The sequence below is a fragment of the Taudactylus pleione genome, unplaced genomic scaffold (genome assembly GCF_031769625.1).
Source record: "Taudactylus pleione unplaced genomic scaffold, aTauple2 ptg000451l, whole genome shotgun sequence".
NCBI classification, from domain to species: domain Eukaryota; kingdom Metazoa; phylum Chordata; class Amphibia; order Anura; family Myobatrachidae; genus Taudactylus; species Taudactylus pleione.
In genome coordinates, this window is record NW_028284853.1 from 3,620,414 (window position 1) to 3,639,671 (window position 19,258).

Sequence of the window (19,258 nt, forward strand, 5' to 3'; positions counted from 1 at the left end):
GCAAATCATAAGTGCCCGTACATCATCTCAAAGGGGTTGGGTATGGTATGAAATCCCAGCTGTCTGGATGCCGCTGGTCAGAATACCAACAGCGGATGTCCGACAGCCAGAATCCTGACACCCATGGAGAACAACGGTAAGTATTTATCTATTCCCTCCCCGGTGCCTAACCTTAACTCCCCCCCCCTCCCCCCCTAGTGCCCAAACCTATCCTCCCGCTCCCTAAACTAAACCTAACCTTCCCCCCTTAGTGCCTAAACATAACCTCCCTATGCCCTAATCCTAACACTACCGTCCCGGTGCCTAACCCTAAACCCGCTACCTAACCCCCTGATACTTCTGTGCGGGTCTTCCGATCATCGGCATCCCGCACGCCGGTATGCTGACTAGATCCCTCTAAAAGGGTCGTTATTTTACTAGTCACATGTAAAGGAAATTGTGCTATTGGCAAAAGCACTGATCAGTACCATACACCAGCAATCTACAGCCCCGATTGGTCGGCGATATCCAACATGATGTACAATCTGATTCACAGATTCCTTTCGCTTTTTAGTCAGAATCAGCAATCTGTGAACCACATACATTACCGATTTTGTTTACGCAATCATCTGCAAAACGCAGAATTGCCCCAATTGGTTGCTAATGTAAGGGCCCCATTAGGTAGAAATGTCAACCTTGCAACTCAGTATAACTTGGTAGTAAATAAAATAACCCCACATAGTGGTCTGTTTTCCATGGAACGTTGCGCTTTCCAGAACAACATCGTACATCTGACTATAGCAATATGTCTGTTTGTAAGGTCATGGAATATTGGATAGCAATAATGTGTGATCCTGATCACAGCCCGGTTATTCTACTAGTGTGTTGCAATTTTACTTTGGCAATCTATTCTGTGATCGTGACTGAAACAATAACAGGTGTCCTCTTTTCATATTGCTTTGAATAAGTATACCCTCCCCCATTCTTAGCGCTGACAGCACTGCGGCTAATCCTTATTAAATAGAACCAACACAAACTAAATCTATGGCTACTGGTTTTAAATACGAAGTAACGTAACAAGATGTATTAAGTGCCATTCCGGCATCTCTGCCACTCAGGCCTTGTGGCCTTTAAATTGGCCAATGAAACTGCAATATATTACATCGGCAAAAATGATGCTCCTATGTCCCAAGTTGAAACTGAAGACATTTAATAATATAACACACTTCAGAGAGAATATTTCACTTTTCTTTTCAAATATTGTGAGCTGGAATCAGCTGAAGGCTAGAGTAGGGCAGAGTAAGAAAAAGCGGCAACAAAGCCTAGCTACAGCTCTCTGCCATCCAGGGCTCTAAGGCAGTGATGGGCAAGACGTGGGTCTGGGGCCTGATGCAGCCCCCCAAGCAGTGACTTGCAGGCCCCATCTCTTTCCTGCTTTTTTGTCATATTTGTTTGCTGTAGCTTGTAATGCTTATGTAATAGGCCGGGCTGATATGCTATTACAGATAGGTGTCTTTTCATCGATTTAAATATATTAAATTGAATTTACTACAGAGATTAAGAGTAACGTGCAGCCCCTTTGAAGGTTAGAGAGCCATCTAATGCGACCCCCAAAGTGTATCAGGTTGGCTATCACTGCTCTAAGGGACCGCTTCAGAGGCCAACGCAAGGCCGATACTTTAACGCAGAACTAGCGATTGTTAGTAATGTGCATGCACGAACGCCACACTCTGCACACGCAGTGATTGTTTTGAGACTGTTCGTACAGAGGAACCAGGCGTGAGTGCCAGGTAGTCCGTGTCTGTGGGTGGTAACGAGAAGGTGTTCAGAAGAACACAAGTGTTTGACCGCTGCATAGATTAGCCATTGCCATCTTCTGTACAGCATGAGAGCTCTCTGCCTGTCCGGAGAGCCGCAGTGTTTGCGGCTGGTCAGACTTGCATTACATGTTAGCGTGACTGCACGATGTGCATCAAAGATACCGATGTTTACGCTGTTGAACATCGTTGGATGGATTAAGAAGGCAGCAGCGGGCGTCCCCATGCCTGTGACTGTTTTCTAAGAGATGGACGTCAGTCATATAGATACTGTAAAAACACTTTTTATTGTCTTCATTTTATATAAATTGGTAAACACCACTTTATTGTCAATACTCTGGAAATTCTTCACAAGATGCCGCCACGCAGCCCACCGTTATTGCATAATTAGGTTTTGTGACCTCTCTACAGTTCTTCTTTTGGCTTCTCTGGAATTACATCTTCCACTTTAATGTCGTTTGGATCTCTCTTTAAATCTTCTATTATCTGTAAAACAAAATAGTTAGCTAGGGACAATCACAGGACCATTTGTGTAATTTTACATGATAATAAACATATCTTACCACATATACAAGGAACCTGAACCGATATAACGTTTTGTAAACCCATAGATACTTGGAGAGTGGGGATGTCACGGTTGCTCATTGTGAACACTCCGTGGCGTATTACTGTCACTTTATACAACTACTGCATTCTAAAATGAAACTTGTGTATTTTAAAGAGCAATTCCTTGAAAATAAGGATATTAGAAGCCACCACGGAATAAATGGTGCTGGCATTGGGCTTTTTTGCGGTCCTGCTCTGTGGCTTCTACAATGTCTTAATATTTTACAGTAGGTGGGTGTATAAAGATTTTATTAACATTTATATAGCGGGAGTTTATTCCGGTGTGCTTTCCATTTTTTAACAAAAAGAGTAATAAAATGAGACTTGGGAATAACAGACAAAGAGGAGAGAGGGCCCTGCTCGCAAGCTAGCAATCTATAGGAAAATAAGAATTTGATACACAAGGATAAGTGCTACATATTGCATATCTGTCCAGTCAGATTGCAGAGGTTCTTGGTGGGCTGTATAGAGAGTGTCATTGGGTAGGCTATCTTATGGAGGTTATTATATGGGTGGTTCTGGAATGTGATTAGCTGCCTGAAGAGGGGAGTTTTTAGGGAACGCTTGAAAGTTTGGAGGCTAGAAGTAAGTTTTGCTGTGCGAGGGAGGGAATTCCAGGGTGTGTAGCCCGAAAATAGTCCTGAGATCAGAGTGTGGATATAGGTAATATAGTATACAGTGATATAGATTTACACTTGTATATAGATGTTCCGATGACCCCTAGTCAAAAATGCGTTTTTTCAATGAATCTGGGTTAACAACCAACATGACCTACTGCCGAAAATGTCAAGGTACAACTACGGTTTGTTGAATTTAACAGATTCTAAAGGTTTGGACCCCTTTCAGTTAATTCATATTTATTTTACTTAAAAGTCTTAGTTGTTGTGACTTAAATGGAGCGAAGACCATTCCTTGGTTCACTACTCTGACTCTTCAAACCCCTGAGTGTTGGACCTACTCTTGACAACCACAGGACCTGCTAAGCAGCTGACTGTGGACTGTGCAAATAAAGATTGCTGCCTTTTAAGCAATGAAGACTGTGAAAGAAAAAGAAAAATGTCTACACGCTTCCAGCTTGGAATATTCACTGCAGGAAATATCATTGACAATGGAAATGAAGGGAACAGTTGAAGCCAAGGCCCAGTATGGAAGAATTCTGCGGTAGACCTGCTCATAGACTGGTCTCATACAGAAAGCCGAAGCTATGTAAAGGCAAAGGACCTCCTGGGGAGTTTTGACTGACACCAGAGACTTGGTCCATACTACAATACTAAAGTGATGCTTCATAAATATTCTCAGTAGAAGAGTTCTCTTCAACCTCATCACTGAAGTCTGAAAAACAATACTTAGATAAGCCAGAAAAGATTTGGAACACAAGTTTAATTTTTTTAGCTATAGCAATAAAAGATACATTTGGAAGGAAGAAACCACTTGCCAACTGCATAATATGGCAGTAGATCTACATAATGGTTTGGGCTCCTATTCATGGCCACCAATACTAGGCATCTGGCCAAGCATGGGTGGCTGCACCTCCATATCTGGGACCTGTAGGTTAAACAATCGAAAATGAATGTAGGTTATCAATTGTTGTTTTTTTGAATGGGAGCTGCCATCTTCTCCAACTTTAGTATGGCGTTAGCCGATGGGCTACAATATCGCAGTTGTCTATCCCCCCCACCCCCAGTAGTTGACACTTTGTACATGTGTGTTTGACCCTATAGTCACGTATGCACAATAGGCGTACGGGTTCTAATCAAGCCACTGTCACGGCAAGAGACTTTTGATAAATAGCCCCGAAAATGAATTCCTTATTGCGGCGATACGGAATATTAATTTTGGGGGCTGTAACAGGAGTCTTAATAAATAGACCCATCTCTTTCTCTGCATCACTGGTTGTGGTACCTTGTGGCACTGGAAACATTGTCCAGATGAAAGGAACTAAATATCGATAAATTCTAGGAGCTATAATGTCCTTCAGGGGATTAAACCTGAAAACCTATTGGAATGGTCTTTAGTGTCGCCAGCTGACTGATCTTACTGAGAGTAAGTACCAACCTTTTCCTCTATGTCTACGGGTAACACTCCACCGCTGTCAATAAACTGAGAAAGCAACTCCACGTCCCTCCTTTTATTGTACTCAATCATCTACATAAAAAATTATGTAAAAAAAGGAACATAATAAAAACATAATTTTATTCAATAGTTACATGTAAATGTGCAGGTTGTTGGCAGATGTTAATTAAAAGGCAAAGTTTTCATTACTAATGGTTACAATGCCATACATGTGTGCAATTACTGTTACATTAGCCATAATAGCAACATGTATATCACATTGCATTATTCTGCTGCGTATAATGTAATCAACATTTGTATAGAGTCGTACTCCAACTCATCTAGTTCTGGAACCAGGGGCTTGGCACATCAGTGGTAGGCAATTAATCATAGTTTCCAAGGCAAATCACGTGTTTCTTTATAAATTTATGTAACATGTCACAAAAAGGGCTTAGAGATTGCGCTCCCTTATAGGTTTTCAATCATTTTCATGATGATGTGGTCACTGGGAGGCGCTGCTCTACTGCAGGCTATGCATGAACATATTTTAGATAATTATTGGTATAATTATGTTACAGGTCAATAGAGACAGCAGTTACTTATTAATAAATGAATATATTAAACAAAATATGGACTGACACAGGATGCTGGGATTTGTAGTGCAACAGGAGCTACAGGTGTGTCCTCATTCATCTAGCGTTTTTGTGTGAGGTGCGTGGCGTGACTTAGATTCTCCGCCACTGGTAGCGAGTCGTACTTTTAGCATCTTATTGTGTTTTATTCACAAAGTCGCACACCATGCAACAGGCACGCTAGATTAATACTTTTGCTAGAAAGTCACAGATTAAGCACCTGCCTGGTGCGGGTCACTTGTATCAGAGCTCTGTCTTTTGCCTTTTTACCCAGATTAGCAAATAAATTGCACCCTTTTTACCCAGATTAGCAAATAAATTGCACCCTTTTTACCCAGATAGGCAAAAAAAGTCGCTCCCAGAAGTACATGAAATGCCAGTGTCAGTATTCAGTGTACCCTTGCATTGTACTTTTGTGGCATTAATGATGCGTATAAGATGCATGTTGTACAATAAAAGTATCGGGAAGCCGGCTGACATTACACCAACAGCTGGCTTCCCGACTGTCATATCCCAGCGAGGGTGAAATGCCCGTCGGCTAGATGTAGATGCCGCTCATTTCACCGCCACCGGGCGCCGCGAGTGGACAGCCGCGGGTTTTAGGTTTAGGGCTCCCGGGGGGGGACTTAGGGATAGGCAACCCCCCGGTAAGTTAGTGGCGCGCCAAATGGAGATACTTAATTTCAGCAAATATGTATGTGGACACATCCGTAGAGAAAGCCAGCTTGGTTGTCTTTGTTTTATAATGTACGCATATAGTTTCCAACACCAATATCACCTTTCGATCTGGTCCAGCAGGAAAGAACCTCAGGTTCGGGTAACCTCTCACTCGTAGCCCGTCAATTTCATTCGCTGTGCCATCGATTTTAGCGATTATAACATTCTCATGATCTTTATATTTTTCTCCCAGCTCTTCCCAGATAGGTTCCAGCTCTTTACAGTGGGTGCACCATGGGGCATCTACAATGGCACAACACTTAGTAGGTCAGAAGAGTGAAAAATGTGCCCATCTGATTTTAAAGTTTACATAGCATCCATTCAAGAACAACTTGGAGCACCCACCCACCAGCGGTCTCTACATCATTCAATATACTCCAAGCAATGGCGCTGTAAGAGGGGGCCGGCAAATAATAGGGATGCTTCAGGTGGGTGCTCCTTGATTCATAATGAGCGGTGGTCAAGAACAGTAAAGGAACAGCTTCCAATATAACACAAGTTGTACGTTTCAGCTTTTTGCGCAGAGATGTGTATTCTAAAAATATTTTGACATTTGTATTGCTGTCAGCTTTATATGGATTGAGTTCTATGATTGGTAATTGTTTCTAGCTCAGCCCTGTTTAAAGTCCTCTACACATGGACGTCATTAAAAAAGAAAAATGTATACAATAGGCTCGCACATCCCAGTGATACAGTATGTACCTAAAAAGCAAAGATTACCAAGACTAAGGGGGGTATCCAATTAGGTACGAAAATTTTCCGGCCGTAAAAAACGGGTTTTTTTTCACCTATTTTTTAATTTTTTTATTGTGCTATACAATTAAACCCCATTTATTACGGTCGAAAATTTTCTGTTCTCACGAAAATACATAGGTCCGCAACTTTTCGCGGATCCTATGTATCCTCTCTGCCGCGATCGGGAGAAAAACACCTTATCAGGAATTTGGTTTCGTCTGCCAGCTTTGGGGCTAATGTTTGTTGAGTAGTAGGCTTTTGTGTTTTTGCACATTGTATTATATTTCAATCCCAGCCAGGCCACTCTACCTCTGATGGAACAACTCTATAAAGAATGAGGGGTCAGCAGCCTCTTGCAACTGCCCAACCAATCACAACACCACTGATACTCTGTCCCTTCTGGCCAATGAATTACCGGCCACGTGTCCTCAGTACTTACAGAACTCCACAAAGACATTCTTGGTTTCATCATACGCAACCTCTTCAAAATTCTTCCCCACCAGAACCTTCACAGGCTTCTTATCCCAGTCTTCAGGAACTTCTTCGCTCAGAAGATTTTGCTAGGTTAAAAACCAGAATGATCTTAAAACCACTAAAATACATGAAATAATTGCTCATTAGTTATGTGTAAAACATGACCAGAATCAGGGACCTCTGTATCGAGTTTGTGTGTGTGTGTGTGGGGGGGGGGGGGGGTTCTGCATAATTGTATGTTTTGTTGATCTGAACTAACAGCCTAATGTGGATTTCATAGAAATTTCCTGCAAAAGGCTGATCAGCGCTGCAGACCGTAGCCGCCATTATTATCATTGGGGATTACGGTCTCAGCCCTATGCCTGTGGAGGGATTCTCGCAGGAGAGGGATCGTATGATCCCTCTCCAGCAGCCTCCGATCGACTCCAGAACCTGACACAGCCATTCTCAAAACCTCTGTCCCTGCAAGTTACATTTAGTACGTAGCAGGGATACTTTAGTTAAAAATTAAAAAGTCCCAGCATGCCCTGCCACAGTTTTAGCATGCCCTAATAGCAAAACTGTAGCAGTGCATGCTGGGTTATGTAGTTCCATAACAGCTGGAGTGTCAAGGTTAGCCAACACTGCACTATACAATTATCAAATGACAATTGACTATTTGCTCACAAACACTGGAAAATGGACAAAAATGGTCGTTCAGACAAATTGGTTAAAACAAACAAATTTAACCAATTTGAACAATTGTTTTTTTGTCCGTTTTCCAGTGTTTAAAACCATATGATCGACTGTCGTTTGCTCCCATACATTACCAGGTTTTCATGCCAAACAGCCAGATTGGACAGATATTTGACAGATAATTGTATAGTGTAGGCCCAGCTTTATACATTGTTTATTTTTCTGTGTTGGGACTGACTATCCCACTCAGTTCTATTGAACCAGGTTGTGTTTTTTTTAACTCATAAAGAGCCTAGGCTTTTTTTTCTAAGATATAAATACATCTGAGCCTCCGCTGATCCATTAAAATGACGGATTTTCAATACACCAGTTATTTTATATATATTTTTCTAATTATTAATGTGAAAGTGTTGCGAGGTGTTAGATGTTTCTATCACACACGTATGTACAGTAATGTTAGTAAATATCCATACCTTTATTGTACCATCAATAACCCCCTGGCAAAATTCTTTGACGGTCTCTGCAGTTATTTTTTCTGCATTAAAAATGTACTTCTTCACCGAGTCGATGTTAATAAAGCGGATGGTTGGAACGTCGTCTTTGTCGATTCCAAAATATTCCAGAACTCCGGCATTGGGACCATCAGAATTGATTGACACGAAAAGGACCTGAGCGAGACGGAAAAATGTTAGTTAGAATAAGGCTGTAGGCGTCAATCACACGTAAATCATACCAAGCGCACTTGTATACTAAAGCGCAGAGATGGTTAAAAGTAAGCAGTAGCTCAATAAAGACTTATTCCTATAAAAAAATATTAAAAAAATATAAAAGTTTGAAAAGAAAAAAAAAAATCTATTGTTTTTGAAATTTTACAGTGTTAATGATTCTAAAGTTACATTGAAAACAAATGGATAATTTTGGTTCCAACTAACACCCTGAGCTTACATACTGCCATTGCTGTCAATTAGGAAAATTATGGAGACATAAGAATTACACAATATATGGGTTCTTATCAGTGCAAAATGGTGGTAAATGACGCTTAAACAAAAAAGTGCACGGGACCTTTGCTCGAGACAATGTGGTCAAGTTGGATCCATTTCCATGTCTGGTGAACATGCCCTAATATCACCCCCTTCGGCTCGATGGACAAAACTCATTTACTCTCAAATCCACCTTAATTTCCCCCTAGCCCCATCCTCGTTGCTTCTGTGTGCCCCAGTCTGCCAGCTCTCCAAACACGAAAACAAACTAATTCTGCATATTTCATGCGCTGCTAAATCTCAGATAGCTGGATCTTGGAAGCAACAACATTCTCCGACCTATCAACAGCTCCTCAATCGCATTTGGTTTGTGGCCAAAATGGAGTATATAACAAGCCTCCAAAATAACACAGTGGAGAGGTTTCTGCAGTATGGTTACCATGGTATAGGTCTCAAGGTGTGACTCTGCCCGGTATTTTTTGACCTCTCCTCCCCTGCTTGCATCACCTTTTCCTTTCTACTGTTCCCTCCTTCCTCCCACTTTTCGTTTCTGGGGCTCCTCTCTTTGTCACCCCCCCCCCCTCCACCCCCCAGCTCACTCCCTCTAGTTTTCTCTCATATTCTCATATATTTTCTTTTACTCCCTACTTTTATTTTTGGGTTTTCCCCATTTTTTTTTTCTTAGCCTGTTTTTTACCCCACCTCTTCCACCCTTCTGGACCTTTGAGGATTGACTAACAAATTATATGCTATTGCTCATTGTGATCCTCTTATTTTCTCTTTCCTTTATGTTTCACAATTTTTACTCCTTTTTTTTTTCCTTTATTTATTTTTCCATTTGCGAAATATTATTATTGTTGAAATTTCCCCCAAGTTATGTTTTATTATTCAGCATGTTATTTTTTGTATACCAGCAGTATGTTTAATATTGGTTCTGACATTCATTATTTGAAAATGATCTATCTGATATCATTTTTGTAAGCTTTTCTTTAATAAAAAATATATGATCAAAAAAAAAAAAAAAGTGCACGGAAATATAGCGTATTTCCATCCATATGCTGCGCTGTATAGGTCTCCAGATTTTATATTTTAGCCCTTTATAATAAATCATAACCTTACAGTGATAACACCCCTATCTATATATATATATATAGCTATACGGAGGGCACTTTTCCCAGTCCACAGATATATCAGCTTATAGTAATTGATACCATTGTATTTTATGTTTGGGGATATCAGTTTCGAGTGCAGGTATTTACCAGTGCACAGTTTCCTGCCCATGTTTTGATCTACACGTTCTAATATCCTTTGATATGTGTGTCTGTAATAGTCTGTACTCAGAACTCAGGACCTGATTCAGACCTGCTCGCTAAGATTAAATTCGCTCGTAGCTGCCGATGGTTCACATTGTGCGTATGCATATGCATCGCACTGCGCGTCCGTGAATCACTGTGAGAGATCGGGAAGCGTTTGCTCGCTGCGCATAGACTTTCCAGGAAAGTGAATGACAGGGGAAGCCATTTGTGGGTGGTGACAGGGGCAGGCCATTAAAAATGGGGGAGTGGTGGTGTGAACGCAGGCGTGCCTGAGCGTCTCAATGCCGTTTCAGAGGCGTGCATAATTAAGAGGCAGCATCATATTACACGTCACCTAGCTGGTTTTTACACTGAAGTTCTTGCGGAAGGGTATAGTCAACCACAAGCGCTGCAATCGTATCCGATGTTACCCGATGTTCTGATGGTTGCATACACTTCCTGAAGACAGGCTGGTGGGCGTCTGCATACACAGAGCGATAGCACGCCTAGACATAGTGGGCGTGCTAATGCCTTGCCGTGCGATCCCCTGCCTTCCCAAATTTGCATACGCATTGTGCAAGTGAACGCATCTAGCAAGCGGGTCTGAATGAGCTCCTCAGATCCAGGGCCGTTTCTAGGGGCAGGCGACCCGTGCAATCGCACGGGGCGCGCTGCCTCCTACCCCTGCTGTAGAAACAGCATGTTAACTGCCGGGTGCCCGCTGAGATTCAGTTACCAGCGGGCGCCCGGCAGAGCAGAGCAGCCGGAGACGGAGGCTCCGGCTTCCGGCTCCCTCCGGCGCGCGCATGCTGTCTATCTTTTATTTAGCTACATATATTTTTCAGCGCTTTGCCTCTGACAGGTTAGACACCCTTGTACTCAGTAGTCACGGTGGCTGTCATTCTGTGGTCTTTCTAGATCACGCTCCCTTACTGTGATACCACACCCCCTCATGATGACGCCACGCCCACTCCACAATATTACTGCTTCGAGGGGGGGGGGGCGCATTTTGACTGCTCGCACTGGGAGCCTCAGACCCTAGAAACTGCCCTGCTCAGATCCATATAATCTTTTTAAACTAGTGTCTAATAAAAGTTATGTTTTTAATTTTTTTTACATACGGGGGGGATTCAATTAGGTGCGAGGGATTTGCCGCGTGAGGAAAAGCTCCGGGTTTCATGCTTGGAGCTATTCAATTATTCAGCATTTTCCCTGCACGGTAAACCCCGGGTTAATGCCATCTGACCCATTGAATTTGGACAAACTGCTGGAATCTATGGGTTTCCACACGCGTTAAATGCAGAGTCTGCATTTTAATGCCTCTGGGGCTTAGCGCGCAGGGTTCCCGCAGCTAATTAACTTGGGAAGTGCGTTCAATTAGCTGCTGGGTAAACTCTGCGCCTAATTGAATCCCCCCCTCCCATTGTATCAATTTCAAGTGTGCCCCAAAAAATCCACCTTCTTTCTTTTTTTTACATTTATTTGTAACTTCCACTGGCTCAGAGGAGCACCACAAATACCAGTAGCATCATAGGGATAGAAATTACTAAAGCTTTTTAAACTAAAAAGTTGGGGTATTGCCTATAACAACCAATCAGATTATAGCTATCATTTCTCTATTGCATCCTAGAAAATGATAGGCAGAAGCTGATTGGTTGCTACAGGAGTCACCACCACCTCTGCTTTAGAAGCTTTAGTCTTTCTCTGAGTCCTATTTCCCTACCTATTGTTGGTTACTGAAATTATTCTCTAACAACCTATGACCAGTGCGGAATCTCCCTTGTGCCTCTGATTATATGTGGAGATATGTCTGTCTCTGCGGTGGCAGCATAAGCACCTTGATTGCAGGTCATCATTAGCGCATACTTGCACCTAACCCTCAGGTATGCGTGAGCCACATTTGCATGAACACTTCGTTGCTGTGCACACCCCTTCCCTCCCTTGTTCCCCTGCTCCCACTCTCCAGTTGAAAAGAGAGAAGAGTGCCAGATACTTGGTACATATGTGGGCCATTGGCATATCTATAATGGGTGCAGGGTGTGCAGTGCACACGGAACAAGGGGGGGGGGGGTCCACACCGTACACCTATGCTGGGCTGCAGTGGGACCAAGGAGACTGCTGACGCTGAGTAGCAGCAGTCTCATCTGCCTGTGGGTGGGGACAATCACACTGATTTTTCTCTGAAGGGGGCGTGGTCATGCGTTTCATGGTTAGGCCACGCCCCAGAGTGTAACGGAGCCCTGGACATCTCTATGCGTAGTCCTGCACACAGCCCCCTCCTCTCATAAGACATAGTGCAATAGTAAAACATTTTTAGAACCTTGAAGTGACTCAGACACTTTAGGTCTGATTCACAGATGTAAACTAATGCTGCTGCAGCTGTGAATTTGTACACTCACCAGCGGCTTCGCAAATCCAAGTGACTGCATGCAAAGATGCAGGTCGGTCACAGGTGAGTCAATTATCAAACTGCCGAGTAACCCTATGGTTGCGCTGAGACTCCGGAGCCATTGTTTTCTACGTACGGGGTCACAGGCAGAGACACGTTGCGTAAACGGTTGCAACACCCCTGCGTTTTTGTCACACCACCCCACCCGTTGCACAAACGGTCCTTTCCTGTCTATCACTGTGCCACTAAATCCTCACTGCGGACGATGACAGTAATGGAAATTGGCACCTGTGCAATGCGACCACCAATATTCGTTTAACTGCGTCAACATTACGCCCATCTCTGAATCAGCCCCTTTGTGCCCAGGATACACTATTGTGAGATTGCTATAACATAAACATGAACTTATTACAGCAGATTAATCATTTCATCTTTGCAAATATTAAAATTCATCCTTAACACCAAAAAACGTACTTTCCCTCTAAACTCAGGGGCTGCCTCCCGGAAGTTGTCAATGAGCTGAAGTTGGTGTTCTTGCGTCTTATTGATAAACAGCAATAAGTGGTTTGGAATCTTGGCTGAGAAAATTTTCTCTGAAGTCTGTTGAATAACATAAAAAAAAACCTAGATATTAAGAGTATTTTTATGTAGTAAATCATCCATAAACAAGTCTGAAGAAAAGATTAATAAAATCCTCGGTGCAGGGGCGTTTCTAGAGAGGAGGGTGCCCGTGTGCAGTCCCCGTCACGGGCACCCTCCTCTCCGGCGGCTGGCAGCGCACTGAGTGGTGCGCGTCCAGCACCGCACTAATAGACTCTGGGCACTAGAGTGTGCCCAGAGTCTATAGCGCATGCACAGGTCACTGGGAAAATGGCCGCGGCGACCATTTTCCCTGTACTGCGCACGCGCAAACGACGGAAAAAATGGCCGTGGCTGTTTATTACAGCGCAGACACCTGCGCCAACGTGGGACTCTGGGCAGGTAAGTATAATATGGGGGCAGGGCGTGCGGTGCGGGCCCTCCCTGGACCCAGGGGCCCGTGTGGCCCGCACACCCTGCACCCATTATAAATACGCCGCTGCCTCGGTGCTAAAGATCTTTGTGAAATACTGGGTACTAAGGAGATAACTTAAATCTCCATTTTTTTTTTTTACCATAGAAGTTTTTAAAAGGTGAAAATTAAAAACGGCGCCCACAGTCAATGTAAAGCATGTTGGGATTTATCACTGACTGCGGGTGCTGTTTTAAATTTTCACCTGTACCCTGCTGGGAAGCAGCGGCTTCGGAAACATAACCATACATCTCTGTGCGTCTTTTTAGCTACCCCCATTACCTCCCAGTCACTGTCCAGGAAGGGATCGGTATGGAATACCGCCGGATGCATGTCTAATCCCGACAGCGAAGATCCCGACAGGTAAGTATTTTTTCTATTACTAACCTAACCCCCCAACATTAACCCTCCCTTAGGGGTGCCTAACCCTAGCCTCCCCCCCAATTGCCTAACCATAACCCCCCCTGTAAGTGCCTAAACCTAACCCCCCTTTCCCCACAGCCTAAACCTAAATCTCCCGGGGGGTGCCTAACCCGAACCTCCCCCCGGGGTTCCTAACCCTAACCCTCCCTTCCCCTAGCCTGAACCTTAGTCCCCCCCGTGAGCCCCTAACCTAAAGCGGCCCCCGGTGCGGCTGTCCGCGCCCGGCTTACCTTCGATCGGTATGCCGGGCTCCCGGCATAGGTAAACTGATCTCGACGCCTGTCATTAGACCCCTGCCGGGATTAGACAGTCAGGAAGCCGGCAGTCGGCATTTCGGCCGTCTGCTTCCTGACTGCATCCCTCCAGGAATACCCCGTACATTTCTGATCCCGTGCCTCTAAATTTGTTTTGCAACTCTGTACAAACAAAATCAGGACGCAGCTTTATAATCAATACACAATGAGCAATTCTAAGCTGATTGGAGTTACCTGATCGCTGTATTCTGTGACCAGCTCCATCGTATTAACCCTGAGGAATCTGTACAGTTCGTCTTTGTCTAATCCCAACTCCTCATCCGCTTTATATTCATATTTGTCAGCAGGCTAAAAGACAAGTGAAAAAGTCGCAGTAGGTAAAATTTGGGAAATAAAATAAAAAATAAAGTATTCTATATTTAATTATTTTATGTACAACCAAAAGGAAGCTTCAAGCTCTCAGCTACTGTTTCTCGTAGTCATTCGTTCTTGTTTTGTGGTCAATTAGTATTGCTGGGAAGCCCCACTTTCTCATCTATACAGGTACTTGCCCATCCCCTACTGACGCCCCTTATCCCAGCCCCCTACACTCTGGCCGACAGACATCTGTCTGTGTATTACTGAGAGGTATGATATTATTATTATCCTATATTTATATGGCGCCACCAGGGTCCCGCAGCGCCTTACAAAGTACATAAACAAATGAGCAAACTTGAAAACAGCGACTTACAGTACAAAACAATCCAGGATAATAACATAGTTTATAAATATTGCTGCAATAGCGATCATAACACCCAGAATAAGCAGTAGGGCGTCAGCCACCAACTATTTGGTGCCCTTGTGGGGAGTTTGGAGTAGATGACCATATGAGTGAGGGAAGGAGAAGCACATAAGGGAAGAGGGCCCTGCTCGTGAGAGCTTACATTCAAAAGGAGAGGGGCATACAGACGGGGGGGAGGGGGGGGGGGGGGACAGATAGGGTAGACAGTGAGGAAGAAGCATGTAAGCAGCAGGTTAGGATGAGAGCTGAAAGGCTTTGAAGTAGTGGGTCTTGAGAGCTCGTTTGAAGATTTGTAGAGAGGTGGAGAGTCTGAAAGGGAGAGAGTTCAAGAGGAAGGGAGCAGCACGGTCGAGATCTTGGAGGCCGGAGTGGGTGGAAGTAATCAGTAGGGAAGAGAGGTATACTATTGGCAGATACATGGTTAATACAAGACTCATACACTCTTGAAGAAGATGATTTTGTCATTAGTGACTCCATATTTCTGCAATATTTCTTCATTATGTGCAATCGCAAAGCTGAAGTCTTCTGAGTTTGATGCTACTTCATGAAATAGGTTTAAATCTGCATCTGCAGAGTCCTGTGGAGAAACACACACATATATAAATATATATTTATTAGAAAATCTGGTATTCTTACCATACAACAAAGTTACAAGGTTGCTATGCTGAAGTACATGCAATAATGATATACAGAGTATGCAGCCTGTAAAATCATTAGCAACCAGCGTTGGCGCTGCCTCCTAGTGCATTGATAGGCTGCCTTCCTTCTCATGTATAGTGGATCAGCCCAAAAATGGCTGCCATCATCCATGTGTATATAGATGACGTGTACACTGTAAATATAAAACACAGTCTAAACTAAATAAATGTAGTATTTGGCTGTTTTATTTGGTTTTCTTGTGCATGTGGACACTTATAGGTATTTGGGTGTTTTATATGCACATTACATGCCATTTTTTTAACCATACTGACATACATTCTAGAGGCTAGATTTACTAAGACACGGCTTCTGCAAGCCTCCGATTCTCAACGGTTTTGACCTCAACACGTAAACTGGCAGATGCAAAACACCAATGGTTTTGTATTTATTATTACAGCTATTTTCAATTTCAGAATCAAAACCGCAGAGAACCGGCATCTTGCAGAAGCCGCCACTTAGTAAATCTTTATCTAGGTCTTTATTTGTGTTATGTACAGGAAAGTAGGAAAGAAAATGCTGCATGTTCTGTCTTTGGAGAAAGTCATTTTAGTGGAAGACTATCTAGTTCTCTCCAGCTCTCTTTTTCTTACCTTCTTTCCTTCTAATTGAGCAATAAGAAAGTAAAGTACATCTATCTGCAGTTGGAAAGGGGATGGATCATTGTGCAAGGGGAGGGGTGAAGGTGGAAGGGGAGGGATGATGGTGGAAGGGGAGGGATGATGGTGGAAGGGGAGGGATGATGGTGCAAGGGGAGGGATGATGGTGCAAGGGGAGGGATGATCGTGGAAGGGGAGGGATGATGGTGCAAGGGGAGGGATGATCGTGGAAGGGGAGGGATGATGGTGCAAGGGGTGAATGTAGAAAGGAAAGGATGATTAAAGGAGTGGGGTGAAGGTGCAAGGTGAGGGGTGAAGGTGGAAGGGGAGGGCTGAAGGATGAAGGTGGAAGTAGGGGGGTGACGGTAGAAGGGGGGGTGAAGGTGGAAAGGGAGGGGTGAAGGAGGAAAGGGAATGGTGATGGTGGAAGGGGAGGGGTTGAGATGGAAGGATAGTGGAAAAGGTTGAAAGGGAGCATTGACGGTGGTAGGTGAAGAGGAGTGGTGAAGGTGGTAACGGATGGGTGAAGGTGGGAGGAGAGTAGGTGAAATGGGAGTGATGAAGTTAGATGGTTTGGGTGGGAAAGTGGAAGGAGAGTTGAAAGTGGGAAGGGAGATGGTGAAAGACATGTGAAGGTTGTAGTGGAAGGGGGTGAAGGTAGATCAGGAGAGGTGAAGGTAGGAGAGATGAAGATGGAAGGGGAGAAGTGACAGTGGAAGGGAAGTGATGAGGTTAGGGTGGGTGGGACTGTGGAAGGAGAGTGGTGAAGGTGGGAGGGGAGGGGTGCAGGTGGAATGGGAGTGATGAAGTTAGAGGGAATCGGGAATCGGTATGAAATATCGCCGTTCCTCTGGCCGGCAGTTCGAATCCCGTCCGCGGCAGGCCGACAGAAGCAGAGATCCCGGCATCGGAAGCCCGACAGCGCTGGAAATCCCGATCGTCCGTAGGTAAGTAAAAACTAATCTAACCTAACCCTAACCCTCCTTAGGGGTGCCTAACCCTAACCTCCCCCCCAAGTGCCTAAACCTAATCTCCCCTCTAAGTGCCTAACCCTAACCCCCCCTTCCCCGCTGCCTAAACCTGTCCCCCGGGGGGGTGCCTAACCCTAAGTCCCCCTCTGGGGTGCCTAACCCTCCCTCCCCCTAGCCTAACCCTCCCGGGGGGGTGCCTATCCCTAAGTCACCCCCAGGTACCCTAAACCTAACCATCCCCCCACGCGGCTGTCCGCTCGCGGCACCCGGCATCCCTTCGATCGGGATGCCGGGTGCCTGTCTCCCGGCATCGGGAAAATAACAGGCGTCTAGATATAGACACCTGTCATTTAACCCACGCCGGGATAAAGCAGTCGGGAAGCCGGCTGTTGGGATTAAGACAGCCGGTTTCCCGATTGCATCCCAGTTAGAGGGGTGGGTGGGATGGTGGATGGAGAGTTTAAGGTGGGAGGGGAGAAGGTGGAAGGCACGCAGTGAAGCTGGGAGGGGAGACGGTTGTAGGGGAGGTGTAAAGGTAGAAGGATAGTGGTGACAGTGGTAGGGGAGAAGGTGAGTGGTGCTGGTTTTTGGTGGAAGGCTGATGTTGATAGGGGAGGGGTAAAGGTGGAAGGTGAGTGATGAAGTTGGTAGGGGAGGGGTGAAGGTGGAAGGGAAAGTGTGAAGATGGAAGGGGAGGGATGCAGGTGGAAGGGAAAGTGGTGACAGTGGTAGGGAAAGGGTGAAGGCAAGTGGTGATGTGGTAGGTGAAGGGTACAGGTGGAAAGGGAGTGGTGAGGATAGAAGGGGAGGGATGCAGGTGGTAGGGGAAGGGAGAAGGTGAAAGATGAGTTGTGACGGTATTAGGAGAAGGATGAAGGTGGAAGGTGAGTGGTGATGTTGCTGAGGGAAGAGTGAAGGTGGAAGGGGAGGGATGCAGGTGGTAGGGGAAGTGTGAAGGCATAAGGTGAGTGGTGACGGTGATAGGGGAAGGGTAAAGGTGGTAGGCAAGTGGTGACAGTGGTAGATAAAGGGTGAAGGTGGGAGGCTAGTGCTGATGTTAGTAGGGTAAGGATGAAGGTGGAAGTGGAGGGATTGTGGTAGTAGGGGAAGTGTGAAGGCATAAGATGAGTGGTGACAGTGGTAGGGGAAGGTTAAAGGTGGATGGCGAGTGCTGATGTTAGTAGGGGAAGGATGAAGGTGAGTGGTGACGGTAGTAGGGGAAGGGTAAAGGTGGAAGGCAAGTGGTGGCGGTGGTAGGGGAAGAGTAAAGGTGGAAGGCGAGTGGTGACGGTGGTAGGGGAAGGGTAAAGGTGGAAGGCGTGTGGTGACGATGGTAGGGGAATGGTAAAGGTGGAAGGCGTGTGCTGATGTTAGTATGGATGAAGGTGGAAGGCGAGTGGTGACGATGGTAGGGGAAGGATAAAGGTGGAAGGTGAGTGCTGATGTTAGTATTGGAAGGATGAAGGTGGAAGGCGAGTGGTGACGATGGTAGGGGAAGGGTAAAGGTGGAAGGTGAGTGCTGATGTTAGTAGGGCAGGGGTGAAGGTGGAAGGGGAATGGTGATCATAGTGATGAAGTTAGAAGGGGTGGGTTGGAATTATTAGCACACACCATATAGGAGATGGTCTCATCTGGAAAGACAGAAGAACATTAGTGGTGCTTCAGATGGGCTGTTTATATGCTGTTTGTAGCAGACAATGTCACAATGTGTACTGAAGGCCTTTCTGCAAGGCCAGCACCACAGAAATGTACCCACAAGGCTTATGACAGCACCTCTGAACGAGGCATCTTGTATATAACAGAGAACAGTGCAACGTACCTTGAAGAAACCAATCACTGAATGCTCATGAGATGTGATAAACTCTTCAGCCTCTGCGACAGTAGTAATGACATTGGCGGCCGGCCCCATCCGTCTTAGCATCCACTTCACAAGGCCGTCAGTGTCCCTCCTGCCTGACACAACATTTGCAAACAGAAAGTAACATTTTAAAGATGCGTTTTAAAAAAGCACAAACTAGTTATTCACCTGGTCAATCTTTTCTTTTTAAAAAGTTATATTTAATTGGCAATTGACATTTTGCAAATAATATAAGTTTGTAGGCAGCATGTCTTGTAAACAGCACACGTTGTTT

At 44.8% G+C, this 19,258-nt stretch overlaps 1 protein-coding gene across 1 annotated transcript in view; it reads right to left on the reverse strand.

Moving 5' to 3' along the window:
• Nucleotides 1–2,097: 2,097 nt before the first annotated feature.
• Nucleotides 2,098–19,258, reverse strand: part of PDIA2 (protein disulfide isomerase family A member 2) — a 28,239-nt gene continuing 11,078 nt past the window's right edge. Inside the window, exons 3-11 of the mRNA XM_088448080.1 lie at nt 18,946–19,079; nt 15,300–15,437; nt 14,314–14,427; nt 12,826–12,951; nt 8,161–8,355; nt 6,978–7,098; nt 5,865–6,046; nt 4,458–4,547; nt 2,098–2,282 (exon numbers count right to left, since the gene is read on the reverse strand). Of these exons, the coding sequence (XP_088304206.1) occupies nt 2,202–2,282; nt 4,458–4,547; nt 5,865–6,046; nt 6,978–7,098; nt 8,161–8,355; nt 12,826–12,951; nt 14,314–14,427; nt 15,300–15,437; nt 18,946–19,079 (1,181 nt within the window). The 3' untranslated portion in view covers nt 2,098–2,201. The remainder of the gene's footprint in view (nt 2,283–4,457; nt 4,548–5,864; nt 6,047–6,977; nt 7,099–8,160; nt 8,356–12,825; nt 12,952–14,313; nt 14,428–15,299; nt 15,438–18,945; nt 19,080–19,258) is intronic.